This window comes from Heloderma suspectum, chromosome 10 (assembly GCF_057233095.1).
Source record: "Heloderma suspectum isolate Gila_16-S chromosome 10, 16-S_ref, whole genome shotgun sequence".
Lineage (NCBI taxonomy): Eukaryota > Metazoa > Chordata > Lepidosauria > Squamata > Helodermatidae > Heloderma > Heloderma suspectum.
The window spans coordinates 5,623,049-5,642,647 of record NC_139467.1 but is presented as its reverse complement, the minus strand read 5'-3'; the positions used below and the strand labels follow the sequence as shown (position 1 = coordinate 5,642,647).

The following is a 19,599-nucleotide window of genomic DNA, read 5'->3' as shown; positions in this document are numbered from 1 at the left end:
GAGCAAACTAGCTCAAAGTGGGCTAGATGAAACAACGATCCGGTGGATCCACAGTTGGCTACAGAACTGGACTCACAGAGTGCTGCTCAGTGGGATCTTCTCAAACTGGGGAGAGGTAACGAGCGGGGTACTGCAGGGCTCAGTCCTGGGCCCAGTGCTCTTCAACATTTTTATTAATGACTTGGAGGAGGAGGTGCACGGAATGCTGATCAAATTTGCAGATGACACCAAATTGGGTGGGATAGCTAATACTTTGGAAGACAGAAACAAAATTCAAAGGAATCTTGATAGACTGGAGCGCTGGACAGAAAACGACAGAATGACATTTAATAGGGATAAATGCCAAGTTCGGCACCAAGGAAAAAGAAACCAAATGAACAGTTACAAGATGGGGGATACTTGGCTCAACAACACTACAAGTGAGAAGGATCTTGGAACTGTTGTAGATCACAAGCTGAATATGAGCCAACCATGTGATGTGGCTGCAAAAAAGGCAAATGCTCTTTTGGACTGCATTAATAGAAGCATAGCTTCCAAATCACGGGAAGCACTAGTTGCCGACAAAGGTTCGTATAATCAAAGCTATGGTTTTCCCAGTAGCAACATATGGTTGTGAGAGCTGGACTATAAGGAAGGCTGAGTGCTGAAGAATCGATGCTTTCGAACTGTGGTGCTGGAGAAGACTCTTACGAGTCCCCTGGACTGCAAGGAGGTCAAATCAGTCAATCCTAAAGGAAATCAACCCTGAGTGCTCATTGGAAGGACAGATACTGAAGCTGAAGCTCAAATATTTTGGCCACTTCTCTAATGCGAAGAGAAAACTCCCTGGAAAAGACCCTGATGCTGGGAAAGACTGAAGGCAAAAGGAGAAGGGGATGGCAGAGGATGAGATGGCTAGATAGCATCACGGATGCAATGAATATGGACTTGAGCACGCTCCAGGAGAGAGCGCAGGACAGGAAGGCCTGGCGTGCTATGGTCCATGGGGTCATGAAGAGTCGGACATGACTGAACAACAACAACAACTATTTCCCCTCTACTCAGCACTGGTTAGGCCTCATCTGGAGTACTGTGTCCAGTTCTGGGCACTGCACTTTAAGAAGGACGCAGACAAGCTGGAGAGGGTTCAGAGGAGGGCAACAAAGATGATCAGGGGACTGGAAACAAAGCCCTGTGAAGAGAGACTGAAAGAACAGGGCGTGTTTAGCCTCGAGAATAGAAGACTGAGGGGAGATATGATGGTGCTCTTCAAGGACTTGAAAGGCTGTCACAGAGAGGAAGGCCAGGATCTCTTCTCAGTAATCCCAGAGTGCAGGACACGGAATCATGGGCTCAAGTGACAGGAAGCCAGATTCCAGCTGAACATCAGGAAAACCTCCTGTCTGTTAGAGCAATACGACAATGGGACCAATTCCCTAGGGAAGTGGTGGGCTCTCCCACACTGGAGGCATTCAAGACGAGGCTGGACAGCCACCTGTTGGGGATGCTCTGACTTGGATTCCTGCATTGAGCAGGGGGTTGGACTCGATGGTCTTGTAGGCACCTTCCAACCGTACTACTCTATGATTCTATGATATTCCAAGTATGCTGAATGGTGGCCTGGCCTCTTTTGAGGGGTGGGGGGAAGGGCATAAATTCTGTATGCATTCTAATCCTTCCAAAACGACAGGTAGGAGTTCTCAATATCCTGCAGCTATGCATGTATTTAGTTATTTGGAACTTCAACCCGCCCCATCCCCAAACCTTCAGGATAGGTAAAGTATGCTTGAGTCTGCTGCACTCACGGGAATTCTCAGCATTGTTTAGGTAGTTCCACAGGGCACTGAAAGCTGAAATGTGATGCACACGTAGTCCATGACACCCTGATTACTAGGAAAATAGGGCATTGACGCTGAGGTACACTTCTTTGATTGCAAGTGATTTGTACTCCAGCATTCCTTATAACTGCCATCTCCAAGCTGGTGCCCTTCAGATTGTTGGACTGCAACTCCCAGCATCCCCCAGCCAGCATAGCTGTCTGGGGGATGGTGGGAGTTGTAGTCCAACATGTCTAGAGGGCACCAGGTTGGAGAAGGCTGCTCTGCACAAGGCAGTGTGGAGTGTCTCAAATTGTCACTGGGTTGTAAGATGGGTTGTCACTGGGTCGTAATGGGTCCATCCTGATTGCGCCCTTTAACACTGATGATAAATCAGAAGCATGTTGAAGATACAATAACAGTGCGGACGGTAGAAGGCTTAGAAATGGGCTGGTGGGCTCCAGAGTGGCAAAATGTAATTTCAGCTTGAAAACAGATGCCGCTCCTCTATCCCCCTCCCCCACGAGCCACAGTTTTAATTTGGACAGGGGCTGTAGCTTAGCAGCGCAGCACCTGTTTTCATGTAGGAAGTCCCAGGTTCAGCCCCCTGCATCTTCAGGTAGGCCTGGGAAAGTCCCCTGCCTGAAATCGCCACCAGTCAGCGTAGCCCAGCTTTCGAGATGATTTGGACTACAGTTCTCATGATCACTGATCATTGGCCTTGCTGGCTGGGGTTTATGAGAGTTGTAGTGAAAGACATCTGGTGGACAGCAGGTTGCCTGCTCCTAGACAATACTGAGAGAGTATAAGGCAGCTTGCAATAACATCTGCATGACAGGCAGCCGTTCAACTGGCAAAGCTCCCAACCAACACTGCATCCCTTTGCAGAGGAAAGCTGCAGCAGTGAACAATTAATCCCTTCCATGTGGCAAAAGGAAATCTATCAGCTGGAAAAAACAACTGCAGGTAGACTTGGGAGAAATACTGTGGAGGGCGTGGCCAGAACTGACAGGGCGTGGCCAAAGATAGGGGTGTGGCTCTCCGTGATGACCGCGTGGCTGTATGAAAGAGGCGGGGCTCTCGCCCGCCTGGTGGTCATTGTAACTCCTCCCCCATTTCCAGATTGATCTATTTGTGTTGGGAGGGGGGGGAAGTTGGATTGCACCATTTAAGAGAAAGTGGAGGGTTCCCCTCCTTCGTGAAACCCACCAACCCACAAGCCCACTGCTTCCCCGGCTACGCTCCTGCTCCACCTACTCCTCCCGATGTGGTTCTTCCCTCGCTCCCCTTTTTTCCCTCCTCGACATGGCCCGCCCCAATTTTGACGCATTGCAGGTGAGAGGCGACCAATGCCCGCAGGAGTCTCATCCTGCGCCTCCCGCTTGAGCCAATGGAAACGCGCGGCACAAATGTGTCGTCACAATACTGTGTCCTTCCGCTGAAAGGCGGTTCAAAGGAGGGGCGAAAAGCGGGGGAAGAAGCGCGAGGCGAGAAAAAAGTAGTCCCCGAGAGAAGGCGGGGGAAGGTGGGCGGAGCCCGGGCGCCGGCCGAGCGCTGCTTCGGCGCGGGCGAAAAGGGGGCGGGGCTCCCCTTCGCCGAGCTCCGTGAGAGGCCAAATCGGGGCGAGGCCACAGGCGGCAGTTGGCGGAGGGATCCCGCGCGCGCGGTGTGTGTATGCGAGGCGGCCCGCAGCGGGTTCCGGCCAGTGCTGCTCCCACCTCCCCTCCCGACGCTGTCGCTGCTCCTCGAAGCCTCTCGACGCTCCCGCCGCTCCCGCCCGGCCCGGCCCGGCCCATCCATGGTGAGGGGGCTCGACCGGGGGGCAGCGGGCCTGAGCGAAGGGGAAACCGGGGGGCCTGGCGCGGGTTGTGAGGGCGGCGTGTCAGGGGAGGCTGTGCGGATGGAGTGGGGAAGCTGTGGGGAGGGGGAGGAGCGAAGAGTCGCCCCTGCGGGGTCAGGCCAGGCAGGCCGTGGGTCGAGGAAGGGGGCAGAGGAGGCTGCTCGGGTGGGGGATGAAGGGCCCCTCCCTTGGTGCTTAGCCAGGCCAGCCTGGGGGTGGGCGGTTGGGGTAGGAAGCTGGAAGGGAGGGGGGCAGGAAAGGAAGGGAGCAAGTGACACGTTGCGGGAGGGGGGGAATCGCAGAGCCGAAGAAGGCAGATGGGGGTCTGGGGGAATATTTGGGATAAATGAAATTTGGGGTTGGGGAGTGAATTGCAGGTATATGCGTGGTGGGGGGCCGTGTGTCGGTGTGGGTGCGAATTGGAAGTGTTGTGGGCTAAGTGTGGCGGGGGGAGAGTTAGGAGAGTGCCTGTTGTGGGGTAAACGGGGGGTTGAGAAGACTTCTGGGGGGGTGCGGTTTGAGCCAGTGGGGGCCAGGTACCAACTTGACTGTAGGGGCGGAGTTCGAAGGGTGATTGTCAGGGGGTATGGGGGAAGGTGCTTCATAGTCTAGGAAGCCACCCACGGAGTGAAGGGGAACAATACGTGTTTGGGGGCAGTGCAAGGCAAGGAGGGGAGTGCTTTTGATTCCATTTTTTTTCTCCTGAGCTCTCCTTTATCAGAAGGAAGGGGTGTGAATAACAGATAAAATTACAAAATATCTTTGCGGGTAGGGTGTTAAGAGTATAAATGTCATATGAGGGGTTGGAGGCTCTGGGGAGCAGGAGAGGTGAGTGGGGGGGCGCCCTGGGCCAAGAGAGTGGGGCTACAGGTAGCTGGTTGGTGAGGAAAGGGGGCTGAAAGTGTTCACTTAATAATTCCTTAGTAATTCTAAGGAAAATGGTGAGGGAGGGGGCTAGATGCTGGTGGTGTGAGAATTATTGGCGGTATGACCACTGGGGTCAGGAAGCAGGTGAAGGGGTTAAAGCGACTGGGGCAGAGCTGCAGGGCTTGGCATGTAGAGCTGCCAAGGGGTGGATGTGGCTTGGGAGCACTTTTCTGATAGGGTGGAGGGTGTTGAGGGGGTGGCGAGTGCCGAAGTTGTGGAGTAGAGGAGGGGGTGGCACTGTGGACAGAAGGCCCAACTGACTGGGTGTCATGTGGAAGGCGCACCGGGTGGTGGGCTGGAGGAGGGTGGAAGCAAAGTATATGTGGGCTGATTATCAGGAGGCCTTTGGGATGGAGCCTGTCTGTAGGAGATTCTTGGGGCGGGGGATTTTGTCCTACATTGTGGTTATCAAAGTGGTATTAACTGTCAAAGGAAGGGTCACATTTTATGAAAGGGGGACTTGAATACTTTAAGGTGGTGGTTTGAGTGTGACTGGTGTTGAGGTGGATGTGTGAGAGATCCCCTGTGGCTTGTTGTTCACAAGATGACAAGACAGTGGGCCTTTGGAGAGGGTGACTACAGTAAAGGGTATCTGTATAAGATGAGTTAAGGGTTTAGTATTGGAAGAGGCAAGCTAACAGGATCCTGAAAGACCTTGTGGGTATTTTGAGGACTGCAAGGCCTAATGGAAAAGTGTGTATGTCGCAGGGCACAGTGAGAGGGCTTGGGGTCATGACTTCGTGATAGGATGGTGCGTGGGGGTAGATGGATTTACGAATTGTCTCTTCTCCCCCAGAGGCAAAATATAGTGTAGGGGCTGAAAGTGGTGTGGCTCCATTGCTAGTTGGAACTGAGTTTTACACTCTAGCGGTTAGGAGGAGTTGGGTTTGGTAAATCATGTGTATTTAGATGTGACAGACTTGTCTTCGGGATACCAGGGCATATGGGTGTGGGTCTTGGCAAGTTATTTAGTGAGTTCAGAGTAGCCTTTCCCCAACCTGGTGCCTACTAGGTGTTTTAGACTACACATCCCAGAATCCCTGACAATTGGTCATGCTGGATGGGGCTGATGGGAGTTGTGGTCAAAAACATCTGGCGAGCACCAGACTGGGGGAGACTGGCCTAGAATTAGGAAGCCATTTTAATAATGTCTTTATTACATGTATGTCCTGCTCTTACATAGGGGTCCTGATGGTCTCTCCAGATTATTGATCAGTGTCATACCTGCTTAGCTTTAGCAGTACCGCAGCATCTGGTATTCTAAAACCATTCACTGGGCCACAGAAGCCACCTTGATTTGCCTGGACAAGGAAATTAAGAGTCTGTAGGATATGACGTCAACAGAAACATGGGAATAATCAGTACAATGCAGGTCATCTAGTTCAGTGTATCACCTCTTATACTGCCCATACTGACTGGGTGGGGAGGGGATTGTAATGGTGGTTGTCGGAAGCCATTCAGCAGTGAACACTTGAAATGAAATATACAAGTTAATACAGTGGGATTTTACGAGGTAATTGCAGCAGAGCAAGCAATTCAGCAAAAGATGTCAATATGAAGATGACTTTGTTGTGCTGTGAGATGTGATGAGGTGGTCCTTGTGATCTCACAGGTGGTTGGGCTGGGTGTCAGAATTCTTGGGAGCAGCCAGGAAGTGTGTGGTGTGGGGTTGACTTCTGGTGAAGAATTTGGTTAGGGCAGTGTAGATGGAAGACCTGGTATATTAGACTTCTTATCTTCCTCTACTGAACATCGTAGCAGAGCTGGGTGCTACCATTTTATCCCAGGTTGGTGACACATGTAATCTTGCTTTCAGTACTAGGTTTGGTGTGTCTGCCTTGCAGGGTTACTGGGCTGTGTAGGACTAGCCAGGAATGATGGGAGTTGTAGTCCAACACTTCTGAGGAAGGCTGGTACAGGAAGAGAGTTCAGAATGGGAGAAGAATGCCATTAAAGGTACTTGTCTCGTATTAAGAAGCCGTGGCTCCTTCCAGCTTCTCTTCCTCTCACCACTGCAGCTTCCGGCATGTGGATGATGCAGTAATTCCTTCAGTGCACTGCTGGAGCCTCCCTCAGCTCATTGCAAAAGAGAAGAATGTCTGCCTGTTTTGGTCTGTATTTTGCTCTGACAGCTTTTGGTAGATAATCCATTAGATTAATACTTTCTTGCTGGCTGCTCTTGTCATGCTAACCTACTTTTGAGAGCATATTTCCCTCAAGCCATCTACAAAGGCTGTCCTGAAGGGTTCCATCTCTCCGGCAATCACTGTAATAAATCCATGAAATAGGGCATGTTAAGCAATGCTGAAAGGGGAGCAACATGATTAAGGGAATACTTCCTGCTGCTTCTTGATCTTAACGTGGGCCTGGGCCTTGTGCCTTATTTGGTGGGAAGGGGGATGATTATAAGTGCCAAGTCCCTTCTGAAGACTGAATCTCAAGAGAAACTGTCTTTGCTGTTTTCGTCTCTCATCCAGCAGACTTTGCCTAGCTTACGAGATGTGACAAGATCAGTCAGGGGTGGCTGGAAGAGCTCTGAAGATAGCTTTGGCCACAGTCAAAGTCAGGTGGTTGTTCTGGCCCTTGTCCTGTTGCCCCTGACAGCTCCATGACTTAGCTCAAAGGAAGGATTGGACGAGTTTGGTGAGAGGCACCATTGTGGCCTGCTGGCTCTCCTTCCTGTATCACTGTGGCCCTTTGTGGCGCACTGTAATAAAACCTTCCCCTCAGTCTCACCCTCTGTTGCTAGATTGGAATTGCTTTATCATCGTTGTTTCCTCTGCTGACAGCAGGGGGCTGCTGAGTCCACTGCAGTCTGTTTAGCTGAGCACCTCTAGTCTTACCCCTGTATAGTGGTAGTTTGTCTGCAGAAAGACCTCTTAAGCCAGAATGGATTTTTCCACAACGTAGAGGCAGGGAGGAGTTGATATGGCTGCATCTGAGCTTTTATCTGGGGATTCCTCCTCCCTCCCCAGGCTGCACCATTCTGGATGTTGCACCCTTGGCAGTCCTTGGTGCTTTCTGCAATTTGGAAAGAGCGGACCTCCAACAGTATCAGGTTTGCCTTGTGGCTTCTGTTCTGGCTGTTGCTGTGCTGCAGTGTTGGAGCGGCTGGGACTGCAGTAGAGGCTGGAATCCAAGTGATCCTTGTGCGGCAGCTCTTATTTCCAAAAGCACTGAAGTAGAACGTGAGAACTCTTAACAAGTGCACTGTGGTGGGTGTGAACTGCGGCTGCTTCTTGGCCGTTGCAGTAGCATGATGGAATGGCGCAGCCGACTTTAGCAAGGCTAGACCAGGGGAGCGTGGCAGAGATGCTGCTGTCCAGGATGTGTCATTCAGACAGGATGCCCAGAGGTCCCCTGATGTGCTGATGCAAGGCCAGGGATGTGCTTCTCTCTTCTGAGCTCCTTGATGCTGTTGATAAGCACCTTAGGCCAGGATATTTCATTTTCACCCCACGCCCCTTCCCAGGATCTCAGGGTGGTGTTCTTGATGTCCTTTTATCTCCTTTTAGCCTCATAACAAGGCTCTGAGGTAGGCTAGGCTCAGAATTAGTGACTTGCCTGAGGTCACCCAGTATATTTCATGGCTGAGCTAGAATTTGAACCCATGTCTCCCTGTTCCAAGTCTAACCCTTGAACCAGTGACTATATTACACAGGCTCTCATCCCAGAGGCCTTAACATTTCTGCAGTAAAATACAACGTTCTAACCAGAAAACTTTGCAGTCAGAACTATGCCTTTATGAACTTGCCTTGTTTGGGGCGTAAAGAATAGTTGTTGGGTTCAGCTTCCACTGACAAAATAGGAGGAGCTGCAGTTGCAATTGAAATGAATCGGCAATATGATGCTGTTAAAGAGACCTGCCAGTTTTGGAGTTCAATTCCAAAAGCCTACAGTGTAGGAAACCCAAGAGTATAACTTGGGGATCTACTTTCAGTTTGGGTCACTCTGTTTAAAAACATGTCTGAGGAAGACTCAGAAGTCCCTGTTGTGGCCTGTGGAGGGGGTTTGAGCTTGGATTTTCCTTTCCCAGAGGAATCGTTCAGTAACTGCTAAAATAAGATACAGGCTTTTGGATTCTTGTCATTTTAACCCAGTGGGTGGATTTTGCATATGCCCTGGGTCTGATTGGAAAGGAATTTCCCCTTGGTCCTGCTGGATCAGATAGAGGTCCATCTTGCCCAGCGTGCTGTTTCCCACAGTGGCTTACTGGCTGCTTCAGTAAAGCTCGCAACTAGGGCTCTCCTGCTGCCACGTAGCAACTGGTATGCAGTAGCATCTCGTCTCTGAACCTGGAGGTAATATATAGCCATCATGACCAGTAGCCATGGATGGATAGTCCCCCTTCATGGGTTTGTTTACTCAGCAGAATGTATAGAATTCACTGCCACAGATGTGTTTACTGCCACTACTTTAGATGCCATTCAGTGGCCATCACCACACCTTGTGGCAGTGAATTTCACAAATTTTGTTGTCAAACTGGCTAGCGACCCCATAGCTTTTTTTGGTCCCTCCTGCATGAATCTGCTGGTACTCTCAGTTTCTGTAAGAGCCTCTTGCAGTGCCTCTTCTCTTGGCTGATGGCACACTGTGGCCTGGGTGGCTTACCCTGACTTATAAGAGGATGCAGGTGGGCGTGCTGCCACTGCCCTCAGAACAGGGCCTTGGCCTCGGTGGCTGTTTGTGAAGGTAGAAAGTTTCCTGATGAGGACTAGCCTCGTTAAAAATCTTCCCTACTTACTCTTCTGGTTTTGATGTTCCTCCCTGATAGTATCTGAAGGCTGGAAAAAAGGGAAATTGCTGTTCACTAGGGTCCTTGAAAGAGAGGATGAATGGGATGGGCCAGCTTTTAACAAAGTAGGCATAGATTGGATATGAAGAGGTGCAATTGAAGGACTTACCTGGTGGAGTTAAGGAATTGAGCGGCACCCTCTGAAACATTCAGGGGTCTCTAGGTGACTTGCCCAAATGATGCAAGTGATACAGTTCAGCTGCAGTTCTGCTCCAGCTTATTTTTGATGGAGAACATGCATAGTTTGGAGTTCTAAGACATCTTGCTGGGAGTCAGAGTGGTGGAAGGCAGTACATGCAACAGCAGGGAGGAAACATTGAAGGAAGGGTAAGATGTGGCCCCGGCCTGGTATGGGCACCTATTCCAGCTCCTGTGGCTTGAGATGCTAATCCATTTTCAGATCAGTAGCAATGTGGACCTTGTGAGGTAGTACATCTTAAGGTGCAACGGTGGTGGTGGGGGCTGCACAGCCTGTGACCCTTCAGGCCAAATGCAGTCATGTAGGGCAGCCTGACAGTTGTTTCTACAGTCCCAGGCTACCAGCCGCAGTAATGGGTGGCTTCTTGAAACATCTGGTGGGCCTAGCTATGGTGATATGCAAAATGACATGGCCTCTGGACTGGGCGGCTGGTCAAAGATGCTGAGAGGTTTGGAGGTTTGATGCAGAGCATGACAGTGACTTGGCACTGAATGTCTTTCTCTGCTTCCAGGCTGACCAGCTTACTGAAGAGCAGATTGCAGGTGAGTCCTCATCTTGCATTGGCAATAAATATTGTTGGCTAGCACCCCCTCCCCCCCACGGGGGGTTATGCTGGATTGATTTGCATGTTCCTGAGGGGGAACAAACAGTAGCATCCCCTCTTCTACTGGAAGTTGCTCTTGGCACTTGAGATGGACTAAGTACTGCTCAAACTTATTAAGAACTCACACAATGGGGGCAACTATTGAGTTCTCTTTAGAAAATAAGGACGTACTATTTTTCTGTCAGGCCTTCATGTACTGTATACTAGGGATGGGCAGAAGATGGGTCAGGATCTTGGTGATTGTCATAGGTTTCTGATTCCCAGTAGCTTAACAATAGCAACTAAAATTGAATATTTAAAAAATCCTCTGCCATGGCTTTCCTCACCTATAAAATATGAGTATTATTTGGTTGCCTTTGACTGTGTCCTTTTGCTACTGGCCAGTTTGGGAGTTTTGTGTTAGAATCCCTGATTTATAGCGACTCAGATGTAGGTTTGTGTTTGAATATAAAGTGCATGGCTCATGGGGTACAGTAGGTAATTCACCACTTCTCTCCCTCCCTGCCCCCCTGCATTTTGCAGCTGGGTCTGATTAGTGGACCTAGGGTTCTAGCTCAAAGTCCAGTCACCCTGCTCTATACAGTTTTTGTAAGACCTGTCATTTCCCCAGCTGCTAGTGATGTGGGCACAAGGCAGGCAAAAAAAAACACCCCCAGGTGAAACCTCTGGGCTGGAAAAGTGTGAACAGACGTGAGTGTGAGCATCAACGTTTGAGGCACTTGGGATTTCAAGACCTCACACGACTTGGCCTACTTTCCCCCTCTCCTAAATATTTGGAACGGGACTGGCTAGGCATCTGTCACAGAGTGTTCTGAGACAACTGCTGATGGTATGTATGTGATCTCTGTATAGCTTTTAATGAGCCTGCTTTTCCCCAGAATTCAAGGAGGCCTTTTCCCTCTTTGACAAGGATGGGGATGGCACCATCACCACCAAGGAGCTTGGCACTGTCATGAGGTCTCTAGGGCAGAACCCCACCGAGGCAGAACTGCAAGACATGATCAACGAGGTGGATGCGGATGGTAAGTGGCCACGCAACGGCTGCACCGTGGATGCCAAGCTTCCATAGGCAGAACAAACAATCTAAAATGCCTGGATTCCACAAATGCTTGCTGCAAGAAGAATTCAGCTAGGTTTGACTTTGTTTAGATTGGGGAGCAAGCGCTGTTCTAGCAGGTGAGAGGACAGTTTGTTACTAGCTCACCCAGCTTCTGTGACTCCCTTGCTCCTGGTGGCTGTCAGTTCCCCAGTCCTGATAGGTAAATTAAGAGGCAGAAATGAGGAGGAATACTATCTTTTTTTTATGTAGCCAGACTAGCTACGGGGTGGCCAATACTAGTAATAATAGCCAATGAATGCAGTTCATAGTGGAGACTGGGGCTCACAGGTTTGGCATGGAGGAGGGTGTAACTGGGGGCCTGTGAGGGTCCAAGAAGGCTCTTCCTGTAGAAAACGGCCATCTGGGTTCTTTGAGGAATGCCAGAGGTGTGGACACTAGGAGTTCAATATGTCTGCTGGCTTTCTTACTATTCAAGACTTGATTCAACCAAGGCAGCATGTTCACAAACCTGAAAGTAGCAATATATTGGGGTGAGGAGGGGTTGTCTTAAATATGCCATCCATGGGGGCAGGGGGAGAAAGGGACCTTCTTAAAATGTATGTACCACCTGTAAACTGGGCTGTCCAAGATGCTTAATAAAAATAAAATACAAATTGAAGTACTCTTGGTAATTGCTTTTCAGGTGGCCCTTTTAGGAGACACTAGCCTCAGTGTCTGACTGTTCCCTTCTGGAATCAGGGAACTAGAAACTGGCTCTTTGGTATAATGAATCCAACCTCATGCATCTGCTTCAGTGGAAATAGGTTGCTTCCTGTTAAAATAATGCAGTCTTGCTGGTTTCATAAGCCATTGAGGGCTGAATTCCCTTCAAACAGGGCTTCAGTCTTCAAGCCTGCTTTGCCCCAAGGGTGGCTATTCTAGATTGCCATGCTGGATGTACCAATATGCAGCCTTCTGTCAATTACTTTGACTCATCAGCGTCAATTACTGTTTCCAGGAAATGGCACTATTGACTTCCCAGAGTTCTTGACCATGATGGCGAGGAAGATGAAGGACACAGACAGCGAGGAGGAGATCCGGGAGGCTTTCAGGGTGTTTGATAAGGTGAGACAGCGGAGAAGGACTACCAGCCACCTTGACTGGGGAGAGGTGGCAGTACTGAAACGCATCCCATATTTTTAACACCAGTGGGAAGGGAATTACTATATCTCCTAAACCTGGAGCATGCAGAGCGCAGAGGGGAACATGTTCCGCCAAGAGAAAAGCTGAAGGCGCTGACTGTCCCTCCCACTGAGTGAGTTCCTTTGTTTCCAGGATGGGAATGGCTACATTAGTGCAGCCGAGTTGCGCCATGTGATGACAAACCTAGGGGAGAAGCTCACTGATGAGGAAGTGGACGAAATGATAAGGGAGGCAGATATCGATGGGGACGGGCAGGTCAACTATGAAGGTGAGTAAGGGTGGGCTCTCGAGAACCTTGCCCATTGCCAGCTTTGTGCAACCATCAGTTGTTTCAAGTCTGGAGGTTCTGCTTAGACAGAGGGCTCTATAAAGTACTACATGGACCACTCTGCTGTTTTACTAGGACAATGTATGCACTAAACTTCAGCTTTCTGAATGGTGTGGAAGTCCCTCAACCACTTTCAGATGTACATTTGAGTCTCCCCATTTTGAGGGACTGCACATCCACCAAATTTTAGCTTTGAGCTATGTGGAAATAACCTAGAAATTTATACCCTCAGGAGTCAGTGCATGAGGCATATGCATAACTTATTTAAAGGCTATGATGTTTAGTATTACTGTAGGCCTTGGATAGGTTTGATCCGTAGATCCAAGCCCCCCCCCCCCCCCCCGAGTGCTGGAAAGACATTGAGTGGCTTTTAACATTTAGCATCTTTCGTAATGCATATGAGTGTCATGTTCAGTGAAAACATGAGGAAGAAGTACTCCAGAATTCCTCTGTTTGTTCTCACTGGATAGAGGCATACCTGAGAAGGGGTGGAATAGACACTACTGTGATTGCTTTGACATTACTCTTTGATCCTAAAGCTATCAGAAGTCTCAGAGTTTAAACATGTTAAAATGAAGTGATTTTGACCGGGTTTGCAACATTGCTGCGGCTCGTTGTGGCACCATCCTGAATATTCAAGCCATGGCTTGTGTTGTCTGAACCCAGGGACTGTGGGTTATGCGAGGATTATTTAACCCTTACATAGCCCACGGTCCCTGGCAAGCTGTGACTTGAATATTCAAAATGGCTGCCCGCATGTGTCATAACCCGCCGTAGCTTAAATAAGCCACAGTTTGTTGTTTGATTGTGTGAACTGGCCCTTTGTGTGACCATCACCTGGCTGAATTCCTGGTTCGGGATGCTAGGTTAGGTGACTGGTATGAAAAGGTGAGAGCTTGATTGGATCCCTTGTATTCACAGTCCTTCCTTGGCCTCTGTCTCTTGCAGAGTTTGTGCAGATGATGACCGCAAAGTGAAGCCTGCAGAGTGGGTGGCTGGCAATGCCCATTTTCCTTCGATACTTTTCTCCAACACACTCTCTCTACTTAAGTAACCTGGTTCTCTAAGCAAACAATCGGCTGTGGAATAAATCTGACCAAGCAATTTTTTAAAAATCCTTCCCAAGCTGCATGATTGCACTCATCTCTCCCTCCTCTTCTTGCTCTTTTCCCCTTTCCTTCCTCCCTGGTGCATCCCTTAAAATCCCCGAGAGCCCCCGCCTTGTGGGTGTCTTTGTTTCCATCGGGTCTTCTGTTCTGACGTCAGGGCTGGCCCATCTCCCAGGGCGCAGATTCTTTCTCTTTCTTTCAAGAATCCACATGATGGGGTGGAGAGAGCGCAAAACCTTCTTAATCGTGTTGCATGTGTCTGGCACTGTGGTCGTGCGCGTTGACATGGCGGTCGCCACCGAAGGTCTTGCCCCAAGGAACACCAGGGGTACAAGGAAGAAATGGTTTTTTTTCTTAGTTTTCTTTGGAGGGTGGGAGGGGGAGCTGTCCCGCCGCCTGGGTGTATGTGGCTAAAGTGGGTTCCAGAGAGCTCCATCAGCGTGATCTGGGGAAGAGGCTGATCGAGGGGAGGGGGAGTGTCCGACACCGATCGATTGGCTCTTTTACAAACAAAAAACTCAACCACCCACAATTTCAACTTCTGTCTCTGTTCTTAACCCTGTATAAATTGTAAATGTCCTTACAGTTTCCTAAGCATTGTGTCCGGACATCAGAGCTGCTATGTAAATATCTGATGCTACCAGCCCCTTTGGGGTGTGCCCTGTGCGTGGCAATGGCGGATGCTTTTGATTAGCAGCTTGAGGGGGGACATAGGGGGGAGGCGTTGGAACGGAACCGCAATAAAACAGTGAAGCCACTGCTGAGTGAATGCCAACTGCGCCAGAATGCCCTTTTCTCCCTGTCCCCCTGTTCCGTGTGCAATGCTTTTTTTTGTAGTGGCTCTCGATTTAACGCTTGTGCCGCACTTTGGCTTCGATGTCTGTGCCCTTTAATGTTGCTTCCTTACTTCACCCCTCCTTTCCTTGCGGCAAACAGCATGAGCTGCAAACTTGCTTCTCTTTTTCACTTTTATTTTTTAATCAATAAAAAAGTTTTGGACGGGAAATCGAAACAAACAGCAGAATTTCCCTGAAACCGGGTGAAAGAAGAGTGCTTTGTGTAGTCCGTGGCGGATTTGACCACGCCCCCTCTTATTTCCTGTCTTCTGCACCTCCGTGTGAGCGGCGGTGGAGGGATCTCACCTGAGAGCTTGGGGAGGGGGCGTGGGGAAGGTTGGAATAAGAAGGTCTTTGAAAGCAGGTGGTGTTGTGTTCAGTTCAAGCTGTGAAAATAAAATTATATCAATGTTTTCCAATAAAATGCAGTGACTACCTGAAGTGGCTGTTGTTGCTTTGATGTTCCCTGCCTCTTTAAGTGGGCTTCCTAATTTACTTGTTTGTTTCACAGCTGCTCAAAAAGCTTAGATGGGAGTATGTTCTCCCCCTGGGGACACTGCAAATATCCCTCTGTGAATTGTTTTTTGAAAACAAATTAAATTGGCAACGGGTTTCCTCTGAAGGTTCTCTCTACCTTGCTGTTACCAGTTGCAATCACTGGGTCACCTCCATGGGCTCCCTTTTGTCGAAGTGTGTGACTGCTCATGCTGGAATGGATTCTTTGACTCTGTCACCATGAGCAGAAGCATCACCATTAGCAGAAACATCTATTTTTTGTGCCTCTCTGCAGTTCAGCCCTGGTCCTGAGTGGGGTAAACAAGGGAGATAGCCGTGTTCAGACACTGCAAATGGAGCAGTTCCATTCAAAACACAAATGGAATCTCATTGAGCAGTGCGGCTGCTTGCTGGTCTGGCAAGGGGCCTCTTTTCTGTCTTCCTCTGCTGTGGATGGCCTTCTTCAGGAGTCTGCATCCCTGCCCTTGGCAGAAGGCAAGCAAAATGCAATGAACATCCATTAGAGTGAGATAGCACTCCCTTTTGTTCATGTGTCCCAGACCAAAAGAGGTGCCCAGCCGCTTCGCCGAGCACAGATACTTGATCTTAGAAAATGGTGCTCTCTTTGCTGCTCACCCCAATCTATGCTTGACATCTTGTGATCTTCCCCAAGAATCCATGATCCCCTGCCCCAGTGGTGATGGTGAAATGGCCAGTGCTTGGCTAGGACCAGCTGGGAAGAGCTAATTTGTCCCAATATTGATAGAGGCAGCATAGTCTTTTGAGGGATGGAGTGCAGGGAGAGGGAGGCCACCTTGCGTCTGTACCCTTATCTGCTGAGAAGCGGAGGCTGAGCTGAACCTGTGAGTAACACAAGTGGTTGGCCTGGGGAGGAGGTGGCTGTGGGTGGGGCTGCTTATGGCAGGGCAGGTGGCTTGCTTTGCATGGGGCTGCAAGTGGTCATTCAAAGGCAACAGTGCTCCCATGCTTGGAGCCGGCAGGGAGAATGACCTAGAGTAGGTGAAGGGCAGGTTTCCTCTCCGGGAGACTCCCAAGGAGAGGAAGTGCTGGTCTCGCTTGACCACCTGACCTGAGGAAGTGCCTGTTCTCAGTGCCTTCATTGTCCCACTGGGAGGGGGCATTGGCTGTGGCCACTTGGGATTGGTTCCCTGTTTAACCACTGGCCAGTGACAAGACACACCCTTTTCCTGCTGAGGGCAGCAGTGGGGGTTTCAACAGGAAGATGCTACCTTTGTCTTAGGGGTTTGTAATCCACCAAGCCAGGTAGAGCCTCATTTTCAAGCTTGGTGGGTCCCCAGTCAAGTCTTTTTTCTCCAAAGACCCCAACCATAGGTCACAAAAATGCCACTAGTGTGCTGAAATCCCAGGTGTGTGTTTATTTAAAGCATTTTTATCCTGCTCTTTAGCCAAAAAAAAGTTTCCAGAGTGGCTTACAAATAGCAGTAAGACAGTCCCTGCCCTCAGGCTTACAGTCAAAAAGACATAACACACGAGGAAAAAGTGATGGGGAGGCCAGAGGCTTTCTGGTTTTGCAAGTTGCGAGGGGGAAATGACACTGGGCTATGGAACATGGCAAAGACCCTTTTACATTGAAGAGGGACCTCAGAAATGTGGGTATTTGGTTGTGGCTGCTGGGCAGAAGCCAACTCGGTTGCTGTGCACATCGGCAGTGAGCTGCTGCTGGAGTGAATCAGTCTCCCGAGATATGTTGATGACACATCCCACCTATCCTCCAAGGAGTTTGGGAGGTGTACATGGTAGTTCATCCAACTTAATCCTTTGAGGAAGCGTAGGCTGAGAAAAGAGTGGGCTTCATGGCTGAGAGAGAATTGACCCTACATCTCCCCAGTCCTAGTCTTGACACACCACCATGGATGAGCAAAGGGTCGATCCCCAGATGTTTGGACTTCAACCAAGGCCAGTGGTCAGGAACGCCAAGAGCTGAAGTCCAAAACATCTGGAGACTTACTTTCTGCCGACGTACAGTGAAGTGGTTTAGAGCAGACATCAATCTGGTACCCTTTAGATGGGTTGGACTGCAACTCCCATCTTTCTAAGGCAGCATGGCCCATCTAGAGGGCACCAGGGTGGGGAAGGCTGCCTTACTGGTTTGTATTGTAAAATGCTGTTTGTCTAGCCAGTGGCTATGCCAAGGCACCCCCCCCCATGCCTGTCAGGCCTAACTTTCTGACATTCTGGCAATCCAACACAGGACATCAATAACAGCACAACTCATTGCAGCAAATCAGATTACACGGAACACCTTTCCAGATTTAGTGGCAAAGCTTTCAGTATTTATAGACCCCGATAAATCAGATAATTTTACAGACCTTCAAATTAGAATTTGTGACAGGTTCCCATTTCCTATCTACTGAAGTTTGATGTGGTCTAGGAGAAGTGACTCCCTTGATACTGAGATGTGCTGATTTCCACAGACAATAGTTTAAAATAAAAATGCTTTTATTAGGAAAAAGTAACATGCACATACACATTTCATACTTAATACAGAAATAGAAAAAGAGTTAAACTTGGAACAAATCTACCAGCAGAGGCTCTGTGCCAACACCCCCCCCTGCACTTTATCTCCAGGAAGATGAAATCTTAGCGTCTCTCAGATAGAAGGCGGGGCCTTGCCCATCAGGTAAAACTTGTTTTTAGATCCTTAAGTCCGATGCCAGCCCTGTGTCCAGTGCCAAACTTGGTAACCATTATGCTCTAAGTTTACTGATAAGTTGTTATAAGGTGGTCTAGCTTCATTTAAGTTCCTTATTCTAAATCTAAGTGCCTCTCTCTTACAAACATCATTCTAGAGAAACCTGAAAAGTCCCCAACTTCTCCTTAAGCATCCCGTCTCTCTGTATTCTGTGGTTGGCAACATATCTAAAAAGTGCATTAACCACAAGGTTTCCCCCATGAAACCTCTCTCTTTCGAAGTCAAAAGATGACTAGTATCCAAACCAGCACCTCCCAAAATTCGCTCTCACTCGGACTAGGCCCACAGAACCAGTCTTATGTCAAGCCTACTAATCTTTGGTTCTCTTGGCTATCGCATCCTACACCTAGCACTCCAGGCAATTAAGATGTTTCCAGCCAAGGCTCTTCAGCCTCTGCACCGGCTTAAATATTGGGGAGCAGCTGCTAAAGCTCGTCAGCAAGCACTGCATCTAAGAGGGTGTCTGTTCTGCTCTCTTGAGTTGACACTGCAAACTGGGAAACACCCCAGACCCACCCATCCCCTCCTGTGGATCCTGCTTGGTTTTCACAATCCCAGGCTGTAAATCGGAGCTTCTCACTCAAGGCTGAACCTTGCAACTGTGGCTGATAGCGAGTATCTCCCTCCTTCAGCCTGCAATCAGATGGGAAGCTAGGCAGAGCTGAGTTCCCAGGCCCTGGGCTCGGTTTGAAATCATCCTGATGTTACTGTGGATCAGACTCTGGCTGCAAAGCATAGGGTCCACAGTGCTTGGTCTAGGCCTGGCAATGCCAGGAAAAGACATTAGGGGAAAATGAGTGGTAGGATATTGTAGCTGTGGCACCATTGCTGGGAAAGGATGTGGCTGGAATTAAGCAGTTGATCGCTCTGAGAAGAATATTCCTGACCAGTGGAGGTGCTGACCAAGGTCCCGTGGTCCTAAATACAGGGGAGAGCAACTAGAGGGCCACAACTTTGGCATTGTTTACATGGACTTACAAAAGGCCTTTGACAAAGTCCCTCACCAAAGACTCCTGGGCAAGCTTAGTCATGGAATCAGAGGACAGGTCCTCTTATGGATCAGTAACTGGTTAAAGAACACAAAGCAGGGAGTAGGAATAACTGGTAAATTCTCCCCATGGAGGGAAGTAAGTAGTGGGGTCCCACAGGGATCTGTATTAGGACCAATGCTTTTCAACCTGGTCATAAATTATCTGGAATTAGGAGTGAGCAGTGACGTGGCCAAGTTTGTGGATGACACCAAAGACAGAAGTACACAAAACTATGCATGGTGTGGAGAAAGTGGCTAGGAAGAGAATTTTCTCCTCCTAATACCAGAACCCAGGATCATCCCATGAAGCTGATCAGTGGGAGATTCAGAACAGATAAAAGGAGTAGCACATTGTTAAACAATATTCACTTCCACAAGATGTAGTGATAGTCCCCAGTTTGGATGCCTTTAAAAAGGGATCGGACAAATTCCTGCAGGAGAAGGCTATCGATGGCTACAAGTTCTGATGGCTATTTGCTACCTCCAGTATCAGAGGCAGTGAGCCTATGTGCACCAGTGACTGGGGCACATGGGAGGGAGGGTGCTGTTGCACTCCTGTCCTGCTTGTGGGCTTCCCATGGGCAGCCGGTTGGCCACTTTGTGAAGAGAATGCTGGACTAGATGGACCCTTGGTCTGATCCAGCAGGGCTCCTTGTATGGTCTT

General features: G+C 49.3%; 1 protein-coding gene across 2 annotated transcripts; it reads left to right on the top strand.

Annotated features, from left to right (window-relative positions):
• The first annotated feature begins 3,474 nt into the window (after positions 1 to 3,474).
• On the top strand, positions 3,475 to 15,117 carry CALM3 (calmodulin 3). 2 transcript variants are annotated; one of them, XM_084814781.1, is made up of 7 exons: positions 3,475 to 3,597; positions 6,408 to 6,519; positions 10,069 to 10,099; positions 11,040 to 11,183; positions 12,219 to 12,325; positions 12,536 to 12,671; positions 13,680 to 15,117. In XM_084814781.1, exons 2-7 carry the CDS (start codon positions 6,508 to 6,510, stop codon positions 13,706 to 13,708), a joined length of 459 nt encoding a protein of 152 aa, XP_084670907.1. In that variant the 5' UTR covers positions 3,475 to 3,597; positions 6,408 to 6,507; the 3' UTR covers positions 13,709 to 15,117. The 2 variants fall into 2 exon arrangements, with proteins under 2 accessions (XP_084670907.1, XP_084670906.1); XM_084814780.1 differs by lacking the exon at positions 6,408 to 6,519.
• Positions 15,118 to 19,599: the final 4,482 nt, after the last annotated feature.

Coding starts and splice junctions, on each gene's coding strand:
- CALM3 (XM_084814781.1), top strand. Junction 10,100..11,039: donor TACTGAAGAGCAGATTGCAG/GTGAGTCCTCAT, acceptor GCTTTTCCCCAG/AATTCAAGGAGGCCTTTTCC. Junction 12,326..12,535: donor CTTTCAGGGTGTTTGATAAG/GTGAGACAGCGG, acceptor CTTTGTTTCCAG/GATGGGAATGGCTACATTAG.